At 39.3% G+C, this 24,638-nt stretch overlaps 1 protein-coding gene across 2 annotated transcripts in view; it reads left to right on the top strand.

Annotated features, from left to right (window-relative positions):
* Positions 1 to 24,638, top strand: part of LRRC28 (leucine rich repeat containing 28) — a 162,975-nt gene that overhangs the window by 83,348 nt on the left and 54,989 nt on the right. The window contains exon 6 of one of the 2 annotated variants that reach the window (XM_039235063.1): positions 20,677 to 20,883. The exons of the other annotated variant lie outside the window; for it this stretch is intronic. Coding sequence (XP_039090994.1) covers positions 20,677 to 20,883 — 207 coding nt within the window. The remainder of the gene's footprint in view (positions 1 to 20,676; positions 20,884 to 24,638) is intronic. 2 annotated transcript variants of the gene reach the window in all.

The following is a 24,638-nucleotide window of genomic DNA, read 5'->3' as shown; positions in this document are numbered from 1 at the left end:
CTCATCCCAACAAGTGTCCTCCTCCATGCCCATCACCTCCCTTCCATTCCCCCCCACCCCCATCAGCCCTCAGTTTGTTCTCAACATTCAAGAGTCTCATGGTTTGCCTCCCTCCCTCTCCCGAACTATTTTTCCCCCTTTTCCCCTGTGGTCCTCCATTAAGTTCTTCCTAAACCTCCTATACATGCAAACATATGGTATCTGTCCTTCTCTGCCTGACTTATTTCGCTCAGCATAACCCCCTCAAGGTCCATCCATGTTGCTACACATGGCCAGATTTCACTCTTTCTCATTGCTATGTAGTATTCCATCATATAGATAAACCACATCTTCTTGATCCATTCGTCAATTGATGGACACTTAGGCTCTTTCCATGTTTTGGCTATTGTTGAGAGTGCTGCTATGAACATTGGGGTACTTGTACATGTGCGCCTATGCATCAGCACTCCTGTATCCCTTGAGTAAATTCCTATCAGTGCTATAGTCATAGAGAAGTTCTATTGTTAATTTTTTGACAAACCTCCACACTGTTTTCCAGAGGAGCTGCACCAGTTTACATTCCCACCCACAGTGTAGGAGGGTGCCCGTTTCTCCACATCCTCACCAGCATCTGGAGTCCTGTGACTTGCTCATTTTAGCCACTCTGACTGGCGTGAGGTGGTATCTCAGTGTGGTTTTGATTGTAATTCCCTGATGAGGAGGGATGCTGAGCATCGGTTCATGTGTCTGTTGGCCATCTGGATGTCCTCTTTGGAGAAGTGTCTGTTCATATCTTCTGCCCATTTCTTCACTGGGTTGGTTTTGTGTTTTTTGTTTTTTTTGGGTGTGGAGTTTGGTGAGTTCCTTATAGATTTTGGATATTAACCCTTTATCTGATATGTCATTTGCAACTATCTTTTCCCATTCTGTTGGTTGCCTATTAGTTTTATGGATTGTGTCTTTTGCCGTGCAGAAGCTTTTAATCTTGATGAGGTCCTAATAGTTTTGCTCTTGATTCTTGATTCTCTTGCTTTTGGGGATGTGTCAAGTAAGAAATTGCTGCGGTGGAGGTCTAGGAGATTGTTTCCTGCTTTCTCCTCTAGGGTTTTGATGGTTTCCTGTCTCACGTTGAGGTCCTTTATCCATTTTGAGTTTATTTTTGTGTATGGTGTGAGAAAATGATCTAGTTTCATTCTTCTGCATGTTGCTGTCCAGTTCTCCCAGCACCATCTGTTAAAGAGGCTGTCTTTTTTCCACTTTCCTACTTTGTCAAAGATTAGTTGGCTGTATACTTTTGGGTCCACTTCTGAGTTTCTATTCTATTCTGTTGATCTCTGTGTCTGTTTTTGTGCCAATACCATACTGTCTTGATGATGACAGCTTTGTAGTAGAGGCTAAAGTCTGGGATGGTGATGCCTCCCGTTTTGGTTTTCTTCTTTAATATTACTTTGGCTATTCGGGATCTTTTGTGGTTCCATACAAATTTTAGGATAGCTTGTTCTAGTTTTGAGAAGCATGCTAGTGCAATTTTGATTGGGATTGCATTGAATGTGTAGATTGCTTTCGGTAGTAATGACATTTTAACAACATTTATTCTTCCGATCCATGAGCGTGGAATGTTCTTCCATTTCTTTGTGTCGTCTTCAATTTCCTTCATAAGTTTTCTATAGTTTTCATCATAAAGATCTCTTGTATCCTTGGTTAGGTTTATTCCTAGGTACTTTATGGTTTTTTTGTGCAATTGTGAATGGGATCAGTGTCTTGATTTCTCTTTCTTTTGCTTCATTGTTGGTGTATAAGAATGCAACCGATTTCTGTATGTTGATATTGTACCCTGCAACTTTGCTGAATTCTTGAATCAGTTCTAGTAGGCTTCTGGTGGAGTCTGTCGGGTTTTCTATGTAGAGTATCATGTCGTCTGCGAAAAGTGAAAGTTTGACTTCCTCTTTGCCAATTCTGATGCCTTTGATTTCCTTTTGTTGTCTGATGGCTGATGCTAGGACTTCCAGCACTATGTTAAACAACAATGTTGAGAGTGGACATCCCTGTCATGTTCCTGATCTCAGAGGGAAAGCTCTCAGTTTTTCCCCGTTGAGGATGATGTTGGCTGAGGGCTTCTCCTAGATGGCTTGTATGATGTTTAAGTAAGTTCCTTCTATCCCGACTTTCTCGAGGGTCTTTATTAAGACGGGATGCTGTATATTGTCAAATGCTTTTTCTGCATCTATCGACAGGATCATATGGTTTTTTTCTTTTCTTTTGTTGATGTGATGTATCACACTGATTGATTTGCGAATATTGAACCAGCCCTGTAACCCAGGAATGAATCCCACTTGATCTGGTGGATAATTCTTTTTATGTGCTGTTGGATTCGATTTGCAAGTATCTTGTTGAGGATTTTTGCATCTGTATTCATCAAGGATATTGGCCTGTAGTTCTCTTTTTTTGCTGCATCTCTAGCTTGGGATTCAGAGTGATGCTGGCTTCATAAAATAAGTCCGCAAGTTTTCCTTCGATTTCTATTTTTTGAAATAGCTTGAAAAGAATGGGTATTAATTCTGTTTTAAATGTCTGGTAGAATTCCCCAGGGAAGCCATCTGGCCCAGGGCTCTTATTTGTTGGGAGATTTTTGATAACTGTTTTAGTTTCTTCACTAGTTATGGGTCTGTTCAGTTTTTCTATCTCTTCCCGTGTGAATTTTGGTGGTGAGTGTGTGTTTAGGAATTTGCCCATTTCTTCTAAATTGTCCAGTTTGTTGGCATATAATTTTTCATAGTATTCCCTGATAGTTGCTTGTATTTCTGAGAGGTTGGTTGTAATAAGTCCATTTTCATTCATGATGTTGTCTATTTGGGTGCTGTCTCTTTTCCTTTTGAGAAGCCTGGCTAGAAGTTTGTCAATTTTGTTTATTTTTTCAAAAAACCAACTCTTGGTTTCATTGATCTGTTCATCTGTTTTTTTATTATTCTATATTGTTTATTTCTGCTCTGGTTTTTATTATTTCTCTTCTTCTACTGGGTTTGGGGTGCTCTTGTTGCTCTCCTCCTAGTTCCTTTAGGCGTGTGTTAGATTTTGCACTTGCAGTTTTCCTAATTTCTTGAAATAGGCCTAGATTGCAATGTACTTTCCTCTTAGGACTGCCTTTGCCTCATCCCATAGAGTTTGAATTGTTGTATATTCATTTTCATTTGTTTCCATATATTTTTTACTTTCTTCTCTAATTGCCTGATTGGCCCATTTGTTCTTTTGTGTGGTGTTTTTTAATCTCCGTGTTTTTGAAGGTTTTCCAGAGTTTTTCCTGTGGTTGATTTCGTTTCATAGCATTATGATCTGAAAGTGTACGTTTCAGTTTTTTTGTATTTATTGAGGCTGCTTTATGTCCCAGTATGTGATCTGTCTTGGTGAATGTGCTGTGCACACTTGAGAAGAAAGTGAATTCCATGGCCTCAGGATCTAGAGTTCTAAATATATCTGTCAGATCCATCTGGTCCAATATATCATTCAAGTCCATTGTTTCTGTAGTGATGTTCTGTCTAGTTGATCTATCCATTGCTGTAAGTGGAGTATTAAAGTTCCCTGCTTTTATCACATTCTTGTCCATAAGATAGTTTCTGTTTGTGATTTTTATGTATTTTGGTGCTTCCGTATTTGGTGTGTAGACACTTAAAATTGTTAGGTCTTCCTGATGGGTAGACCCTGTAATTATTATATAATGCCCTTCTTCATTCCTTGTTACTGCCTTTACATTAAAGTCCAGTTTGTCTGATATAAGTATAGCTACTCCAGCTTTCTTTTGACTTCCAGGAGCATGATAGATATTTCTCCATCCCCTTAACTTTCAATCTGAAGGTGTCCTCAGGTATAAAATGAGTTTCTTATAGATAGTAAATAGATGTATTTTGGTTTTTTTTAATCCATTCTGCTACCCTCTGTCTTTTGATTTGGGGCATTTAGTCCATTTACATTAAGTGTTATTATGGGAAAATATGGGTTTAGAGTCATTGTGTTCTTTGTAGGTTTCATGCTTGTGGTGTCTCTGGTACCTTGCGCTCCTTGCAACATTTCCCTCATAGAGTCTCCCTCAGGGTTTCTTGTAGGGCTGGTTTAGTGGTGACAAATTCTTTCAGTTTTTGTTTATTTGGGAAGATGTTTATCTCTCCTTCTATTCTGAATGACAGGCTTGCTGGATAGAGGATTCTTGGCTGCATATTTTTTCTGTTCATCACATTGAAGACTTCCTGCCCTTCCCTTCTGGCCTGCCAAGTTTCAGCATATAGGTCTGTAACCAGTCTGATAGGTCTCCTTTTGTATGTTAGGGCCCTTTTAACCCTAGCTGCTTTCAGAATTCTCTCTAAGATGGGTTCAGGTTACATCTGAGGGGAGGTCTCTGTGCCTCTTGGATTTCAATGTCTGTTTCCTTCCCCAAATTGGGGAAGTTCTCTGCCATAATTTGTTCAAAGACTCCTTCAGTGCCTTTTCCTCTCTCTTCCTCTTCTGGAATTCCTATGTTACGGATATTATTCCGTTTGATTGTGTTGCTCAGTTCTCAAACTCTCCTTCCATGTTCCTGGATCAGTTTATCTCTCATTTTCTTGGCTTCCTCTTTTTCTATAATTGTGTCCTCTAATTCACCTATTCGCTGCCTGTTCAGTTCGTCCATTGGATGCCTCCATTTTATGATGCACCTCATTTACAGCATTTTTTAATTCATCACAACTATTTTTAAGCTCCATAGTCTTTGTAGCAGTAGTTTTTTGTGATGTCTTTCATGCCTTTTTCAAGCCCAGTGATTAATTTTATGACTATTGTTCTAAATTCTCATTTACTTATGTTGCTTAATATCTGTTTTGAGCAGTTCTTTAGCCGTCATTTCTTCCTGGAATTTCTTTAGAGGAGAGTTCTTCCGTTTCATCAGTTTGGTTAGCTTTCTGTCTCTTGTTAGTTTTAAAAGCTTGTTATGCTCTCTGCATCTGCGAGTTCTGCTGTACCAAAGAAGGCTCTTTGACTGTCCAGGGCCTGTCCGTTCAGGAAGTGTTCTTTGAATGCTGTCTCTTGGTCTCTCTTGTTGTGTCTTTGGTTATTTTATTTCCCTAATTATAGTGGTATTTGGGACTTTCCACCATGTGTACTTGGGCTTGTTTCTTGAGGTAGCCCTGGAAATGAAAATGGACAAACACACAGGGAACAAAGGCACGCAAACGCACAGGCAAATCTAACAAACACGCAAACCGACAGGGAAAAAGAAAAAAAAAGAAGCAGGAAAAAAAGAGGAAGGAGGAAAAACAAATAATAAAAAGAAAAAGAAAAAAGAAAAAAACCCAAAAGACAAAGGACAGTCTAAAAGCATAAAACCAGAATTCCCAGCTACAAATAAAGAGCCGGGTGTATGCAGTGCTGATGGAAGAGCATATACAAAGAGAGAAATGATTGGAAGAGAAATGACCAGGCAGAGAGACTTAAGAGGCTTAATTCAGAGAGTGAAAGAGGAGAATATGGTAAGAGGCGAGGAGAAAGAAACGAAGATAATGTTACTCAGAGAAACTATATAGTCTGATTAGTCCAGAGAGAGAGAGAGAGATAGAAAGGTAGTGGTGGAGGTGTAGAATATACATCTAAAGAATGGATTAAATGTGACTGTTTACAGCAAACCAGTGACCAGAGTGCGCAGTCCAGAGGGGAGGATACGAATGAGTCGAGAAATTATATCTGAATAGAACTGATCTAGAATTAATCACGGTTGTGCATACATCCATGCTGGTCTTGCCCCGGCTCCCGTAAAAAACAAAAACAAAAACAAAAAACAGCTCTTAGTGGGGATGGGCATGCTTTGGTGCAGCCGGGAATTAGTCTCTACAGTGTCCCACCGGCGGCTCCCTGAGGTGGTTGTGGGGAGAAAAGCGGCGGCGCCCCAGTTCCCCCTGGAACCATTTCAATTCATTCTTTTGGGTCTGATCTCCCTGTGCCGCAGGTGTAGCCAAGGTGGTTGGTGCTTTATGTCCCAAGCCACGCCTCATTTCCACATCTTAGTCCGGGCAGCCCATTGATACTGCCTGAGATATAACCCCGCAGGCTGAGTCCCTCCGAGCAGTTTCAAGCCTGTCGCCTCCCCACTGGGCATCCAGGGGAGCCAGAAGAGTGGCGGAGTGGCTTCAGGAGCGCGGCTTCCTCACCAGGTCAGGCTGCTGATTGGGGAGCAGTTTCTCCTGGGGTCGCCTGGGACGAGTGCCTCCCGCTTAGGGTCAGCTGCACAGCCGGAAACCGGGTCCCTTTGTGTCCCGAGCCGAGGTTTTCTCTTCTCCAGTGACAGGGACAGTGTCTTGAGCAGTTTCTGCCTCTCTTTCTTTTTCCCCCCTAGACTCACTGCGGCTCCCCGCAGAGGGGGATCTCCCCCCCCCCCCTCGTGTCTCTGGTCCAGGCCTGTTTTTATCTTCCCCAGTTTACTCTCATGCTGTAAGGTTTTCTCAGCGGACTCTGTCTCCTTTTCCTCCCAACTCCTGGATTCTGTAAGGTTCCTATGGCTTCAGGCCTTCTCCGTGTGAGATATGGGGGCGAGGGAAATGTACGGAGCTCCCCGCTTCTCCGCCATCTTGCCCCCTCCCAGTGTTGTAGCACATTATTTATTTTCTTATGTTTGCTTTGGTTTTAATTTTTACGTCTCTTTCTCATTTCTTAAGGTGGAAGTTTTAGGTAAAGAGTTTGAAACTTTCTTTTCTAATATAGGGATTTCAGGCATTAAATTTACACTAACCACCCCCTTAACTGTATCCCATTAATTCTGATATGTTGCACCCTTTTCATTTAATCAAAATACTTAGTAATTTTCCTTATAATGTCTTTCATTCATGGGTTATTTAGAAGAGTCACTTAATTTCTGAATAATGGGAATTTCTCAGACTTCTTCCTGGTACTGATTTCTTTTTCTTTTTAATGTTTTATTTATTTCTGAGAGAGAGAAAGACAGCATGAGCAGGGGAGGGTCAGAGAGAGAGGGAGATACAGAATCTGAAACAGGCTCCAGGCTCTGAGCTGGCTGTCAGCACAGAGCCCGACGTGGGGCTCGAACCCACGAACCGTGAGATCATGACCTGAGCCGAAGTCAGACACTTAACCAACAGAGGCACCCAGGCACCCCTGATTTTTAATTTCATTTTGTTTACAGAACATACTTTGTATGATTTCAGTACCTTTAAGTGTTTATTTTTTTAATTTTATTTATTTTTGAGAGAGAGAGAGACAGCATGAGCAGGGGAGGACAGAGAGAGAGGGAGACACAGAATCATAAGTAGGCTCCAGGCTCTGAGCTGTCTGCATACAGCCTGATGTGGGGGTCAAACCCATGAACTGTGAGATCAAGACCTGAGCCGAAGTCGTACGCTTTACCGACTGAGCCATCCAAGTACCCCTGATTTCAATACCTTTAAATATGAGACTTGTTTTTTGGTCAAATGAATGGTCTTTACTGGAGAATGTACCACGTATACCTGAAAAGAAGGTATATTCTGCTGTAAATGTCAAATTAGGTACATGTGGTTGATAGTGTAATACAAGTTTTTTACACATCCTTGTTTACGTTCTGCCTAGACTTCTATTAGTTACTGAGAATAATGTATCAAAAGCTCTACTTGTCCTTTCTGTTCTGTCAGTTTTTACTTTATGTATGTTTGGATCTTTAGGGTCTATGTAGTTGTAAGTTGTTACATATTCCAGAAGCACTAATCATTTTACTGTCATGAAATGTTCCGATTTGTCTCTTAATTATAGTTCTTGTCTTAATGTCTAATTTTTCGGATCTGAGTATAGCTAGTCTATTGCTCTTCTTGTTGTCTTTTGCATGGTTTATGTTTTTTTTGCATCCTGTTTACTTTCAGCCTATTTGTACAGTTAAATCTAAAGTGTACTTCTTAAAGACAGCATACTGTTTTTTAGGCCATCTGACATGCTTGTTAGATTGGGTTGCTTTGGTTGTTGACAGTCACTGTCATTGTTAATAAGGGTGTGTTGACATCATACATTTTGCTGTTTGTATTCTTCACAACTCATATCTGTTATGTTCCTCTGTATCTTCTGTATTGCCTTCTATTAACAGTTTTTTCCATTTTCATTTGAGGTAAAATTGCCATATAACTTTATATCCCAAGTATACAACATAATAATTTGATATTTGTTTATACTGCAAAATGATCACCGCAATAAGTCTAGTTAACATCCATCAATTTAGTGATAAAAATTTTTTTTCTTGTGATGAGGGCTTTTAAGATTTACTCTCTTACCAACTTTTTTTTTTAATGTTTATTTATTTTTGAGAGAGAGAGAGACAGTGTGCAAGCAGATGAGGGGCTGAGAGAGAGGGAGACCCAGAATCCAAAGCAGGCTCCAGTTTCCAAGCTGTCAGGACAGAGCCTGACATGGAGCTGGAACCCGTGAACTGTGAGATCATGACCTAAGCTGAAGTTAAACACTTTACCAACTGAGCCACCCAGGTGCCCCGTTTCTCTTACCAACTTTCAAATATGCAATATAGTATTACTAATTATAGTCACAAATACTGTACATTAAACCCTCATGACTTTATTTTATAACTGGAAATTTATACCTTTTAACCCTCTTCTCCTATTTTGCCTATCCCACCCCACCCCCAGCAACCACTGTTCTTGTCTCTGTATCTATGAGCTTGCTCTTTCTTTTTCTTTCCTTTCTTTCTTTCTCTCTCTCTCTTTCTTTCTTCCTTTCCTTTCTATCTTTTTTAAGATTCCACATAGAAGTGGCATCATATGGTGTTTGTCTCTCCCTTACTTATTTCACTTAGCTTAATGCCCCCAAAGTCTATCCATGTTGTCACAAATGGCAAGATTTCATTCTTTTTTTATGGCTGAATAATATTCCATTGCACATTTTCTTTATCCATTCACCCATCAATAGATACTTAGTTTGTTTCCGTATCTTGGCTAGCACTGCAGTGAACAAGGGGGTGCTTATATCATTTTGAGTATTTTTTCCTTTGGATAAATACCCAGAAATGGAATTGCTAGATCCTATAGTAGCTCTGTTTTTAATTTTTTGAGGAACCTCCATACTGTTTTCCAGTAGCTGCACCAATTTATATTCCCAGCAACAGTGTATGAGAGAGTTCCTTTTTCTTCACATCCTCTCCAACACTTGTTATTTCTTGTCTTTTTTTATAAAAGCCAAACAGATATAAGGTGATACCACATTTGTGGTTTTGATTTACATTTCCCTGGTGATTAGTGATGTTGAGCATGTTTTCATGTGTGTGTTGTCTTATCTGTATATATTCTTTGGAATAATGTTTGTTCAAATCTGCCCATTTTAAATCACATTGGGTCTTTTTCTTTTGCTATTGAACTATAAGAGTGATTTTTGGGGACATTAACCCTTTATCAGATAAATGATTAAAAATATTTCTTCTCATTTATTAGGTTACTTATTCGTTGTGTTGATGGTTTCCTTTTCTGTGCAAAAAGTTTTTAGTTTGATGTAGTCCCACTTGGTATTTTTGCTTGTGTTGCCTTTGCTTTTGGTGTCAGATTCAAAAAAATCATCACCAGAACTGATACCAAGGATCTTACTGCCTGTTTTCTTCTAGGAGTTTTATGGTTTCAGGTCTTAAATTCTTTAATCCATTTTGAGTTTATTTTTCTGTATGGTGTAAGATAGTTGCCCACTTTCCTTCTTCTAAATGTGGCTGTCCAGTTTTCCCAACACCATTTAATGAAGACACTGTTCTTTCCCCATTGTCTATTCTTGGCTCCTTTGTTGTAAATTAATTGACCACATATGCATGGGTTTATTTCTGGGCTCTCTGTTCTGTTCCATGGATTTTTATGCCTATTTGATGCCAATACTATGCTGTTTGATTACTATCATTTGTAATATAGTTTGAAACCAGGAGTGTGATACCTCCAACTTCTTCTTCAAGGATGCTCTGGCTGTTTGGGGTTTTGTAGTTCCATACAAATTTCAGGATTATATGTTCTGTTTCTCTGAAAGATGCCATTGCTATTTTGATAGGGATTCCATTGAATCTGTAGATTGCTTTGGGTTGTATGGACATTTTAACAGTGGTCTTCAAATTCACGAACACAGTATATCTTTCTCTTTATTTGTATCTTCCTCGGTTTCTTTCACCAGTGCCTGATCGTTTTCAGTGTACAGGTCTTTACCTCCTTGGTTGAATTTATTTCTAGGTTTTTTTTTCCCCCTTTTTGATGCAATTGGAAGTGGAATTGTTTTTTAAATTTCTCTTTCTGATGGTTCATTATTAGTGTATTAAAATGCAACAGACTTTTATATATTGATTTTGTATACTACAACTTTATTGAATTTATTATTTTGATAGTGTTTTGGTAGAGTCATTAGAATGCTCTCTTTGTAATATGTCATCTGAAATAGTGACAGTTTTACTTCTTTCTTTCCAGTTGGAATGCTTGTTTGTTTCTTTTTCTTGCTTAATTGATCTAGCTAGGATTTCCAATACTATATTAATAAAAGTGGTAAGAGTGGGCATTCTTGTCTCTTCCTCGTCTTAGGGGAAAAGCTCTCAGCTTTTCACCGCTGAGTATGATGTTAGCTGTGGGCATCATATATGGCCTTTAATAAGTTGAGGTAAATTTCCTCTGTACCCTATTTTTTGAAAGTTTTTATTATGAAACGATGTTGAATTTTGTCAAATGCTTTTTCTGCATCTGTTGAGATGATCATATGATTTGTATCCTTCATTTTGTTAATGTGGTATAGTTACATTGGTTGATTTCAGGATGTTGTACCATCCTTGCATGCCTGAGATTAGTGCCCGTTTGATCATGGTATATGACTCTTTAATGTATTGTTGAATTCAGTTTGCTAATATTTTGTTGAGAATTTTTGTGGTGTTATTCAGGAATATTGGCTGGTAATTTTCCTTTCTTCGAGCATGTCTGGTTTTGGTTTCAAGGTAATGCTGGCCTCATGAAATGAGTTTGGAAGTGCTCCCTCCTCTTCTGTTCTTTGGAAGAGATTGAGAAGGATTGGTATTAATTTTTCTCAGAATATTTCGTAGAAAAGCCATCTGGTCCTGAATCTTTGTTGGGAAGTTTTTGATTATTGATTAAGTCTCCTTACTAGTAAATGGCCTGTTCAGATCTTTTGTTTCTTCATGATTCATTCTTGGTAGGTTGCATGTTTCTAGGAATTTATCCATTTCTTCTAAATTGTCACATTTGTTGGTATATTATTGTTCCTAGTAGCCTCATATGATCCTTATCAGTTGTAAGTCTCCTCTTTTATTTCTGATCTTATTTGAGTCCTCTTGTTTTTTCTTAGTCTACCTAAAGGTTTGACCATTTTGTTTATCTTTTCAAAGAACCAGCTCTTAGTTTCGTTGATCTTTTCTATTTATTTATGCTCTGATCTTTATTATTTCTTTGTTTCAGTTAACTTTGGGCTTTATTTGTTTTTCTTTATCCAGTTCCTTAAGATATAAAATTAATTTGTTTGAGTTTTTTCTTGTTTCTTGATGTTGGCATTTTTTTCCTGTGAATATCCCTGTTAGAACTGCTTTTGCTGTATCTCCTATAAGTTTCAGTATATTGTATTTCAATTTTCATTTGTCTCAAGGTTTTTTAAAAATTTTCTCTTGATGTCTTCTTTCACTCATTGGTTGTTCAGTAGCATGTTGTTTAATTTCCACATATTTGTGAATTTTCCAGTTTTATTGTAATTGATTTTTAGGTTTTTTGTTTGTTTGTTTGTTTTTAGTTACTGTCCTCATACATTCCTTCTTTGAACTTTGGACTTGTACTTTTTTTTTTTAAGTAAGTTCTAGCCCAATGTGGGACTTGAACTCACAACCCTAAGACCAAGAGTTGCATGCTCTACCAACTAAGCTAGCCAGGTGCCACTCTTTTTAGTTCTTTTAGTACATTTATTATAGCTGGTTTGAAGTGATTGTCTGCCACATTGAACATCTGGATCCACATAGAATCATTTTCTGTTTCATTTATTTTTTCCTGTGTATGGGTTATATTTTCTTGTTTTATTGCATGTTTTGTAATTTTTAATGGACATTTAAAATAATGTAGTAACTCTGGATTCCAATTTTTTTTCCTTTATGAAGATTATTGCTATTTCTGTTTACTGATTTGATATTCATAGTAATTTGCCTGGACTAAAAATATGAAATCCATTTCCCCCACAGTGTGTGACCACTGATTTCTCTGTGGGATTTTTTTCCTTCTTGTTTTAAGTTTTAAGACTAGCTTATTAGGATTTGATCTATATAGCTTGGTGGTTGAATGCCAAATAAGACTTCTATCATCTGTCAGTAGATCAGGCCTCTCTGCCCAATTTAGTGCTTGCCTCAACCAAGAACATCCCTCAGCCTCATAAAGTCATTGGCTTCCCCTGTTCACTTGTGACCAAGCTTAAGACAAATTATTAAGGACCTTACTGGGTGTGGGTTTTTTCCTTTTCATTTCAAATCATGTCAGCCCCCTCCTGCAGTGAAACTGCTGGTGCTTTGCACCGTGCCCTGCCGTATTAGAACTGTTGTACCAGCCAAGCGGGGTGGAGGGATAGGAGCCACCCCAAGCAAGCATCCCACATATTTCTGCTCTTCTTAGTGGAAGTGCTGTAGTTTTTCATGAATAAGTGCTTCTCCATTTGTTGAAAACTTTTGGTCAATTTCCAGAGCACTGAAATGGTTGCTTTTGATAGTTTCATGTAATTTTATAATTAGTTTTTGGGGAGAAGATTTGGCAGCTGCCTTACTCCATCCTACTGGAAGGTCCAGGTTTTATTTTCTTTTTTGGTTATAGTTTGCATGATATATGTTTTTATCACTTTATATTTGATCTTTGTATTTATATTTAAAATGGATTGCTTTTAGGGGCGCCTGGGTAACTCAGTCAGTTAAGCACCCAACTCTTGATTTAGGCTCAGGTCATTATCCCAGGGTCATGGGATCAAGCCCCATGTTAGGCTCTGCACTGAGCATGGAGCCTGCTTTAGATTCTCTCCTCTCTCTCTCTCTCTCTTTCTCTCTCACTATCCCTCTTCCTCTATCCCTCTGCCCCACTCATACTCTCTCTCTAAAATAAAAAAATGGATTTCTTTTATACTAGTATCTTGTATTTAAATCCAATCTATTAGTCTCTTTAAATTGGTGTCCACAGGATATTTGCTTTATTTATTTATTTATTTATTTATTTATTCATTCTTTAGTTTCCTGGTTAACTCATTCATTCTTTAGTAGGATATTCTTTAACCTCCATGTATTTTATTTTTTCTTGTGGTTCATTTCAAGTTACATAGCACTGTGATCTGAAAATATGCGTGGTATGATCTTGATCTTTTTGTACTCCTTGAGGGCTGATTTTTGACCCAGTATGCGATCTATTCTGGAGAATGTTTCTTTTTTTGTTTTGTTTTGTTGTTTTTCTTTTTAAATATAATTTATTGTCAAGTTAGCTAACATACAGTGTATATTATGTGCTCATGGCTTCAGAAGTAAATTTCCATGATTAATCACTTACATACAACACCCAGTGCTCATCTCAACAAGTGCCCTCCTCAATGCCCATCACCCATTTTCCCCTCTTGGCACCCCACCCCATCAACCCTCAGTTTGTTGTCTGTATTTAAGAGTCTCTTATGGTTTGCCTCCCTCTCCATTTGAAACTACTTTTTCCCCTTCCCTTCCTCTATGGTTGAGAATGTTTCACGTGTACTTGTTTTTTTTTTAAATTTTTTAATGTTTTATTTATTTCTGAGAGAGAGAGACAGCGTGAGCAGGGGAGGGTCAGAGAGAGAGGGAGACACAGAATCTGAAGCAGGCTCCATGCTCTGAGCTATCTGTCAACACAGAGCCCGACGCGGGGCTCGAACTCACGAACCGCGAGATCATGACCTGGGCCGAAGTCAGTCACTTAACCTCCTGAGCCACCCAGGCGCCCCTTCATGTGTACTTGAAAAGAATGTATATTCTGCTGCTTTAGGATGAAATGTTCTGCATATATTTGTTAAGTCCATCCAGTCCACTGTGTCATTCAAAACCATCCTTTTCTTGTTGATTTTCTGCTTAGAAGAGCAGCCCATTGCTATAAGTGAGGTGATAAAGCCTCCTACTCTTATGGTATTATTATCAATGAGTTTATGTATATTAGTAATTTATATATTTGGGTATTCTAAGTTGTTAGATCTACTGTTAGATCTTCTTAATGGATAGACCCCTTAATTATGATATAGTGCCCTTCATTATCTCGTTACAGTCTTTGTTTTAAAATCTGATTTGTCAGTTTTTTATTTAAATAATCTTTACATCCCATGTGGTGCTTGAAACTCACAACCCCAAGATCTAGAGCCCTGCGCTCCTCTGACTGAGCTAGTCAGGCACCCCTGGGCTATTTCTGTTTAATGTTATTATTGACCTCCTTAGATTTAGGCCTACCATTTTATTATTAGTTTTCTGTTTGTAACCTCTAGTATTGTTTCTTTATTCCCTCTTTCCTGTCTGTTTTGTTATTTAAATATATTTTAGAATTCTATTTTAATTCATTTATTGGCTTTTTGGGCTTATCTCTTATAAAATTTATTTTATTTGGGCTTATTGCATTAGAAATTATATTATACATATCTTTCAAAATCTTTGTGGAGACTCCTTTTGCTTTCCTCCACTGACCTTTGTGTTATACTTATTAGAAGTAGTACCTCTTCATACATTGAAAATCCTACCAAGTAATGCTTTGTTTTTTTGCCCTCAGCAGTCCTGTGTATCATAAAGAACTTAAAAGATGAAAAGTAAATAGTCTATTAGATTGCTCAATTACAATAACTCTTAAATTTTAAGACATAATGGCTAAAACTTAGAAATTTTGACAAATGACCTAAATTTACAGATTAAAGAGCTCAGCTAAGGGATCCTGACTGGCTCTGTTGGTAGAGCATGTAACTCTTGATCTTGGGATCAGGAGTTCAAGCCCCAAATTGTGTGTTTCCTTAAAAAGCTTAGCTGTGGCCCCAACTAGGATAAACTCAAAGAAAGTCATGTACAGATATAATCAGTCTGTTAATGACTAAAGTCCAAGAACACATCTTGAAAGCACCTAAAGAAACGATTCTAGTACCTGTGGGGTCCTCCTTGGACAGCATGGAGGCTGGAGGACAGTGGAACAACATCTTTAAAGATGTACTGGGTTGGCACAAATACAGACACATAGGCCAATGGAATAGAATAGAGAACTCAGAATTGGACCCACAAATGTATGGCTAACTAATCTCTGACACAGTGGGAAAGACTATCCAATGGAAAAAGACAACCATCTCACGCCGGTCAGAGTGGCTAAAATGAACAAATCAGGAGACTATGGACGCTGGCAAGGATGTGGAGAAACGGGCACCCTCCTACACTGTGGATGGGAATGTAAACTGGTGCAGCCCCTCTGTAAAACAGTGTGGAGGTTCCTCAGAAAATTAACAACTCCTCTATGACCCAGCAATAGCACTGCTAGGAATTTACCCAAGGGTTACAAGAGTGCTGATGCATAAGAGCACATGTACCCCAGTGTTCATAGCAACCCTCTCAACAATAGCCAAAACATGGAAAGAACCTCAATGTCCATCAACTGATGGATGGATCAAGAAGATGTGGTTTATCTATACAATGGAATACTATGTGGCAGTGAGAAAGAATGAAATCTGGTCATGTGTAGCAACATGGATGGAACTTAAGGGTGTTATGCTGAGTGAAATAGTCAGGCAGAGAAGGACAGATACCATATGTTTGCACATATAGGAGGTTTAGGAAGAACTTAATGGAGGACCATGGGGGAGAAGAAGGGGAAAAATAGTTGGGGAGAGGTAGGGAGGCAAACCATGAGAGACTCTTGAATGCTAAGAACAAACTGAGGGCTAGTGGGGGTTGGGGAGAGGGGAAGGGGAGAGATGGGCATGGAGGAGGGCACTTGTGGGGTGGAGCACTGGGTGTTAAATGAAACCAACTTGACAATAAACTATTTAAGGTGGGGGGGGGAAGATGTACTGAGAGAAAAGAATGGTCAACCCAGAATTCCGTATCTAATCAGAATAATCTTTAGGAAATTATAATGATCTAAGGACACTTCCCGATAAAGGAAAACGAAGAGAATTAGTTGTCAGCGTACCTGCTTTACAAGAAGTGCTAACAGTTTTTCAGTCTGACTAAGCTGATAAAAGCAGGAATCTCGGATTTTCAGGAATGAAGGAAGAGTAGCAGAGTTACTTAAGAGCATCCTGTTGTCCTGGCCTCAGTGTAGTCTTCAGACATGACCACATTTGCTAGATTTATGTTTGGCTGACAGCTGCCTAGTTTTTAACTTGAGCCCACCCTTATGATTCTGTTTCTTTATTTCTGTCTGAAGTATTGCTATCCCAGGCTCTTTCTTTTGTATCTTAGGACCATCTGGGTGACTCAGTCAGTTAAGCATCCCACCTGGGCTTAGGTCATGATCTCATGGTTCATGAGGTTCAGCCCCATGTCAAGCTCTACACTGACAGCACAGAGCCTGCCTCAGATTCTCTGTCTTTCTCTCTCTCTTTCTCCCTCTCTCAAAATGAATAAATAAACTTTAAAAAAATGTTAGAATCTCAGATAATTTTTGTTTGACTCCATCACTTTCTAAAAATGTATTTTCCATTGGCTGAGCTTAAGCAAGTATATTTTTTAATTGATTATTGAAGTTAAGATAACCATATTTAGTCTTAGTTTTGTGGCCTGGTATAAAATGGTCATGAAAATTAGGTTTAACTGAGTCTACCTGAGAAGCTATTTAATTTTGTTTCTCTCTCTTTCTCACATACTTTATTAGTATGACAGAACAATTTATTTTCCAAAGACATTATACATAGTACTCAACTCACTACTTCAATTGAAATAATAGTTCGAGTTTTTTGTCACAGTTTGAAAGGCCTAAATAGTAAGCTAAGAGAATAATGTCCTTTTTGTTGGATTCCTTCACTTAATATATGCGGTCCTGCATGTTTCAGATTTAATAAAATGCTTTTTATTCTTCTCATATAGGAAGTAAGAAATGTCAGCTTTTCGTCTTCTTCTAGTTCCTTAGTCCTTTGACCTTTGGTACTGACAGTATTGTGTTTCTGGCTTTTTTTTGGTCAGAAGAGTTATTAATTTTAGTATCTGAAGTATGTGTGGATGTGTGCCAAAATAGAGTATAAATATTGATCTGTCACCACTGTAAAAAGTAAATCATCACATTATGGAAAATTTTAAATCATAATCACATATTATTTCCCCATCCCACAATACATTAAGGCAGTGCTGAATCAATGGTGGGCAGTGGCAAGCCTTAGTAATTTTTATAGCCATGTCAAAATACTTTTTTACAGCTTTGATTATTTTCGAAATAATGATTGAAATAATTTATTTTGCTTGCTCCCATGCGATTTTTGATAGATTTTTCAAATTTCTTTAAATACATGGTTTCATAGATACTGCAATTCAGAAGTATTGATATAATTTTAGACTTTTGATTTAAAAAAATTAAGTTTTTGGCATTGGCATCACCATACTTAGAGTGTAGCAATCTAGAAATGCTAAAATTATCCTTGACCAGTTTTTATTTCACTGTTTTCTGTTTCTCATCAAGCATACTTGATGCTTTTCTTAAAATGTTTCTGGAATTCTTTGAATTTGTCACACTGCCTCTGTTCTCATCAAATGTCTGCTTGTTTTCTCAGCCTAGAATCTCTTTCCATTCCATTGCTTTTTATATATCCATCATTCTAGTTTTTCCAAAAGAGTGCTATTATCTTTCAGGAATCTTCAGGAAGTATCATGTTCTCACTACAGTAAATCCAAGCTTCTCTACCCAGTATTATCACTCATGCCTCCACAAAGCCTTTTGCATTGAACTGATTTCCTACTCTTCTCCCATAGGTATCCTTGATACTTGTTAGGCTCCAAATAGCCCAATGTGTAGGCTGTATTTATTATTTCACTTCCATGCCTTTCCAGATCTTTCCAGCCCCATGCCCATCCCCTGCTGGGAATGCTACCCATTTTTCTTTTCACCTATTCAAGTTCTTGTCTCCTCCAGTACATTTTGCAAAACATCTCCAACCCCTCATCTACCTCTTCTTTCTCTGACCTCCTATCATGCATTGCCTCTTATACATAATGCGATTCTCACTGGTGGAGACCTTTTTCTCTGGTGCCTGGCCCCATGGTGTTCTGTCCCACTTCACTCCTATAATCACTTTATAAAGTGAGGTCAGGAAAGTTTCTTGGTGCTATTTATTCAATTCTAGAACACAGTGATTCTTCCCTCAACTTCCTCACCCCATCAGAAAGCAGAAACATTTTTTTGGTATGAATTAGGTAGACAGGTAGGCAGATGCACTTAAGTGAAATACTGTCCTAATGGGACCAAGAATGAAATGGACTCCAGTGTGCACCTGTTTGGTTCAAATAGAACAAAAGTCTAGTTAAGCATCACGGACTGTTCCCTGAACCCTCCCTGCCCTTTTGCAAATGCATACATTGCCCAGCATTAGGGAAATTGGGCAATAAAGTATGAATTTCCTAGCACAAATCACTTGTAATATTACAAAAATAACTAGAAACTAATACATTTTGTACTAGTATTACTTTTTATTAAAAATAGTTACTAAAAATACTTCAGGTAACAGTCTCTAACAAAGATTGACCAACTTTATCCATAAATGGCAAGATAGTAAATATTTTTAAGCTTTGCAGGCACATACAGTCTTTGCCATGTATTCTTTTTTGCCTTTGTTGAGGTTTTTTATATCACCTTGTTTATTTATTTATTTATTTATTTATTTATTATTTACTTATTGAGAGAGAGAGAGAGAAAGAGAGGGTGCAAGCACATGCAAGTAGGGGAGGGGCAGAGGGAGAGGGAGGGAGAGAATCCAAAGCAGGCTCCATGTTCAGCACAGAGCCTGATGCAGGATTCAGTCCCATGACCCTGGGGTCATGATCTAAGCTGAATATAAGATCGGGATGCTTAATGGACTAAGCCACCCAGGCATCCCAACTGCCTTTTAAAAATGTAAAAACCTTGGGCACCTGGGTGGCGTAGTCCATTAAGTGTCCAACTCTTGAATTTGGCTCAGATCATGATCCCAGGGTCATGGGATTGAGTCCCACATTGGGCTCTGCACTGGGCATGGAGCCTGCTTAAGACTCTCTCTGTCTGTCTCTCTCTCTCTCTGTCCCTCTCCCCCTGGTGGTGCTCTGTGTCTCTAAAATTAAAAAAAAAGAATAGTAAAAATAAAAATATAGAAGCCAGTCTTAGCTTGCAGGCAGTACCGAAGTGTACCAGGGGCCAGAGTTTGCCAACCCTTGGTCTATAGCAGTAAGAAAAGGTAATCTGTGTAATTGGGCATCCAAGAGAGCAGAAGATTTGCTGTCCATTAGAGAAGACATTGCTCATACTAACCCAAGCCCTGAACAACTGAGATGTCTCCAGGGGGTACAGTAAAGTAGCAGGAACATGGGAAACCTCACCCTGAGAGGACTGGCTTATGGAACAGGACCATGATTAGAGAAGGCCAAGAGATGGCCCCCGAGGTCTGCAACTTGGAAGTTCATGATGCAGAAGAAATAGATCTGCCCTTCACAGGGCTTCCTGTAGCGCCTTGAATGCATTGTGCTGTCCTTTCCCTGGAGAATGCGAGCACACCTTACTCTGCATAGAGAGGCTTGGTAGTGATCTTTCCTGAGAAGGATGAAGTCCCTTGTAAGAACCTTAATTATACTCCCTGCGGAACAAGTTACAATATGGGTGTCAACAGTGAGGCCATATTGAAGTGAACGGAAGGACTTCATTTGGGTGGAATTAAAGGAAATCTTCATAGGATGTGTATACTTTCAGTGGGTTTGTGATAAAGAACCACATGGCTGGACAATATCTAAAAATGTTACCTACCAATAATTTAATCTCCTTATATTCTTGACCATGGTGAAAATTTCCAAAAGACATACTAATATTTTGTCCAAAAATTTTTCTGTTTAGTTCATATGAACAAGATGCATTCTCTGGGATACTATATATTTTTAAGTCTCCTACTATTTACTTGGATACAAGTCACAAAAGTAGCAAAGACCAGTTACCTCGAAGTGACTGTAACTGTTCTTTTCCCACACGAGCAACATCTTTTGTTTTTTTTGTTTTTGTTTGTTTTTAATGTGTTTATTTCTGAGAGATAGACAGCATAAGCAGGGGAAGGTCAGAGAGAGAGGGAGACACAGAATCTGAAACAGGCTCCAGGCTCTGAGCTAGCTGTCAGCACAAAGCCCGACATGGGGCTCGAACCCACAAACCGTGAGATCATTACCTGAGCTGAAGTCGGATGCCCAACCGACTGAGCTACCCAGGCGCCCCACATCTTTTGATTTCATCAAGAAGCAGAAGCCCTAGTAACAGACTAGAATAGTTCATGTTCACTACTTTGTGTCTCTCCCTGTTCCAACTAGCCCTCTTCTCCATTAAGAAAAAAAATTGGGCAAGCTCATTTAAAAACACCTCCTTCTGTTGGATGATTTGCATACTTTAGCATTCATGTGTCTGGAAATCATGGCAACTGCTGATTTTATTTGTTTGAACTGTTACAGTAATGATTCATTTCATTTACTTAATTTAATCAGGCTGCGATTTATCTTAATTTTGATTTTGGTTGTAGAGGTTGGCGATTTGAAGGAGCTGCAGACACTAGACATTTCTACCAATCGTTTGCTAACTTTACCCGAGAGGCTTCACCTGTGCCTTTCTCTGCAGTACCTCACTGTGGACCGAAATCGTCTGTGGTGTGTGCCGCGCCACCTCTGCCTGCTGCCCAGCCTCAATGAGCTCTCCATGGCTGGAAACCGCCTTGCGTTTCTTCCACTCGGTAAGTAAGCATGTTTGCATGGCAAAGCAGAGAAGCCGGAGATAGGACGGAAAGCCTTTGGTTCCCTGACTGGGAAGGAGAGGATGGTTTCCTTCATTCTGTTCACCTTGGAGATTGCCTGTCTGCATCTAGTTTTGTAATGGACAGAACATCATTCATTCCCAGTTGACCAAAAATGTTTATTTCAGTTAGGGACCTTGTATTTGAAAACAAATCTGTGCTGAAATGTTGTTTAGGGACAGAACATAAGTGACAGGAGATGATTTGCTCTGAAAAAGGAATTAAAACATATGTGTATATATTATACATTGAAGACCATAAAATCGACAGGGGATATTGAACAATAAGGAGTTGTTCAGTACTGGTACAGAGTTCATCTACTGGTACAAATATATCTGTTTCGATGTTAAATTCAACGTAGAGCAGTTTGTATTGGCTTAGAATGGTTAGAATTGCCAGATAACCAGACTCCACAATTTTTAAAACTTGAAAATTGCCTGATCTGCCTGCTGAGCTGGAAATGTCACACCAGCTAACAAATAATATATGACACACTCTAGATTTCTATGCTGGCCCGTTTTAATAAAACATACATTTATTTTCACAAGAATTGCACTTTGTTAGCTTGTAGGAAACAAAGGTACCATTTAAAAATTTTTTTTAAATATGAGGCCCCATGGAACCCTAAGCCATCATAGTAAGCCTCCTATGGTCTTACTCATAAAAGCATTTTTCATAATGAATAATTTATGCCAGTGGCAGTGGAGTAAATCACTTACTAGTCCTTGAAAGGAGATCTTTCCCACCATGACACAGTACATGGGACACCTGCGTGGCCCAGTCAGTTAAGCATCCAACTTCGGCTCAGGTCACGATCTCAAGGCTCATGAGTTTGAGCCCCGTGTCAGGCTCTGTACTGTCATCTCAGAGCCTGGAGCCTGCTTCAGATTCTCTGTCTCCCTTTCTCTCTGTCTCTCTCCCTCTGCCCCTTTCCCAGTCACTCACTGTCTCTCTCTGTCTCAAAAATAAATAAATGTTTAAAAAAATAATAAAATATAGTATACATACTATTTTTAATTAAAAATAACTGGGAAACATGAAAATCAATTTGAATAATAACAAGTAATTATCCAGTTTATGAAGATTACTTTTCTATAAATATAATTAAATTCTATATTTAGAAAATTAACAAGATGAAATAAAGCTGTTTCAGAAGTCAGTTACATTTCTAAGAAATCAGAGCTTGTTTTCAATTGAGAAAAATATCACGGGGCTCTTGGGTGGCTTAGTTGGTTAAACGTGTAACTCTTGATTTTAGCTCAGGTAATGATGTCACAGTTGTGAGATCAAGCCCAGTGTTGGGCTCTACACTGACAGCGTGGAGCCTGCTTGGAATTCTTTCTCTCCCTCACCTTCTCCCCTGCTCATGCTCTCTTTCTCTCTCAAAATAAATAAATCAACTTAAATTTTTTTTTTAAATCAAGTGAAAAAAATCAAATATAAAGAGATTAATTAAAAATACTAAAGGTACCTGTACCTCTGGTTTTTACAACAGGTAATAAAACAATAACCACCGATTATAAAACAATTACAGCGGTCCCGCACCAAGCTACAGATCCAAAGATCCAGGTTCTAACCTAGTTCCATCACTCCATGGTACATGACCTGGAGTAAATCACTGAAACTCTTCTGAGCTTCATTGGCTTTATCCATAAACCAAAAATAATAGCATTTATCCTGTTTACTTTAGAGATATTTTGAAGTTGAGTAAGATAGCTCATATATAAGAACATGAAGCAGTATACAAACGCAGATGACTCAAAAGAGAAGGTACAATTTGAGGATTACCATATCCTGCTTTTTAAAAGTTCTGACCTTGGGAGCCTGGGTGGCTCAGTAGTTCAGGCATCTGACCCTTGGTCTCTGCTCAGGTCTTGATCTCAGGGTCGTGAGGTGAAGCCCTGCCATTGATCACATGGAGCATGAAGCCTTCTTTAAAAAATAAAAATACAAGTTCTGTCTTCCTTCTCATGTCAAGACCCTCTGTAGTAACCACCCAAACTTGTATTTACCACTTCCCAGTAACCGCCCAAACTTGTTTTACCAGCTGCTGCGTATACCATCGCTGACTCCTACCAAGTGCTAGGAGTACACTCAGTGCTGATAAATGGATCAAGGAAAGGAGTGCGGGAGGGAAGCGAAGGATACGATGATTTGATTTGTGTGGCATAGAACTCAGTGGTATAACATCAGCCCCCAGGGTAGAGCTGGAAATTCCATGAGAAGCAACCATGGTTCGACTCTCAGGTGTTACCAGAAACAGATTAGCTTGTTAAATCTGGAGTCGCCCACACTATTGTCTGTAGGATGATTATTACTGTCATTGTTACCGCTGACCACATATATAAGGAGTGTTTCCGTGAATAATGCACCTGCAACTATTGGTAAGAACAATCATTCATTGAATTAGGTATTCTGTTAGGCACGGTACAGAGGCTCCCTAATTTAATTATTACAGAACCTGTTATTACAAAACCTACTGACAACTTAACTTTACAGATGAGGAAATGGAGGTTCAGAGAAGGTAAGTAACCCACCCTGAATCACAGCTAGTGAGAGACAGAATTGAGTCGCAAACTCTGATTCTCAACTCCACCTTCTTTCCACTTGGGCATGCTATTTCCACATTCCAGGCACTGTGCCCCTGCAGGAGGACTCCATTTAGGAATATGGCCACTTCCAGTGTTAAACTTGGGCAGCCATTTTGGACTCATACACTCCTGTGGAAACGTTAGTGGGCCCGATTCAGTCTCTGTTTGCTTAGCAGGGTCCGTCTGCCAGAAGGTATAGCTTTGTCTTACCTGCCCACTCTGGACACCAACCAGGTGCTCCTAGTTACTTGTTTCTAATCTATCTTTAGCAAATCCAGTAGCAAGAAAAATCTTAAGCTTAGGCCAGAGACCTGTTTGTCTAGCTCTCTGTTGGTGTTAGCCACTCTTCCTACTTTGCCTGGCCCCTTCAACCTCGGTGGAGTTCCCGATTCCTTAATTTTGAAGTTGTGCTGTTAACAACTTAATTTCCTTGTCTTCTTGTTTCTTCCATCACGTAATCCTTTGTGTCAAGTCTGAACCATTCATCCAACAACTGGCTCCATCCTGCCTCTGGCTCTGATCCACAGTCCTGTTTTCATGTCTGATACCAGAGGGACACTGACCAGAGTGCCATCCAGCTCTAGACCCCGGGTTCAGCCTAGAATCCCATATACAGTTGGACCTTGTGAACTAAGTGAATCTGGTTTACCAGTCTTCAGCCTTTGGGTATTTTCTCAAGTCCAGCCAGTCTCCTTCATCTTGCCTCTTCTGCCTTGCTCACTGAGGCTTATCCAACCATGGCGCCTTACCACGCTGGTCATTTGCCACTCCTTCTTACCTGCTGTCTTAGCGGTGGGACAGCCAAATGTGTGCTGTGGTCGTGGCAGTGGTGTTGGGAGAAGAGGGAAGCCATTCCAGTAGGAACTTGAGCAGTATTAGTGTTTGCGGTGCCGAGGAGTGACATTGTCGTTCTGGATGCTTACAGCAGGAGTGGCAATGGCCGCTACAAGGTGATAGAAACCATCTTTGGGTAGAAGCAGAGTCCACTGCACATTGCCTGGCTGCTTTTCTGCTTCAGCACCTCAGCTATTTATGTACTGGCTCATCTTCTTTGCGCGCCGTAGCAAATGCAGGCGTGGGTAAGGAAATGGGCATCTCCTTCAG

Source organism: Hyaena hyaena, unplaced genomic scaffold (assembly GCF_003009895.1).
Source record: "Hyaena hyaena isolate Hyena2069 unplaced genomic scaffold, ASM300989v1 scaffold_95, whole genome shotgun sequence".
Classification (NCBI taxonomy): Eukaryota; Metazoa; Chordata; class Mammalia; order Carnivora; family Hyaenidae; genus Hyaena; species Hyaena hyaena.
The sequence above is the reverse complement of the archived record's forward strand: the minus strand, read 5'-3'. Positions and strand labels throughout refer to the sequence as shown.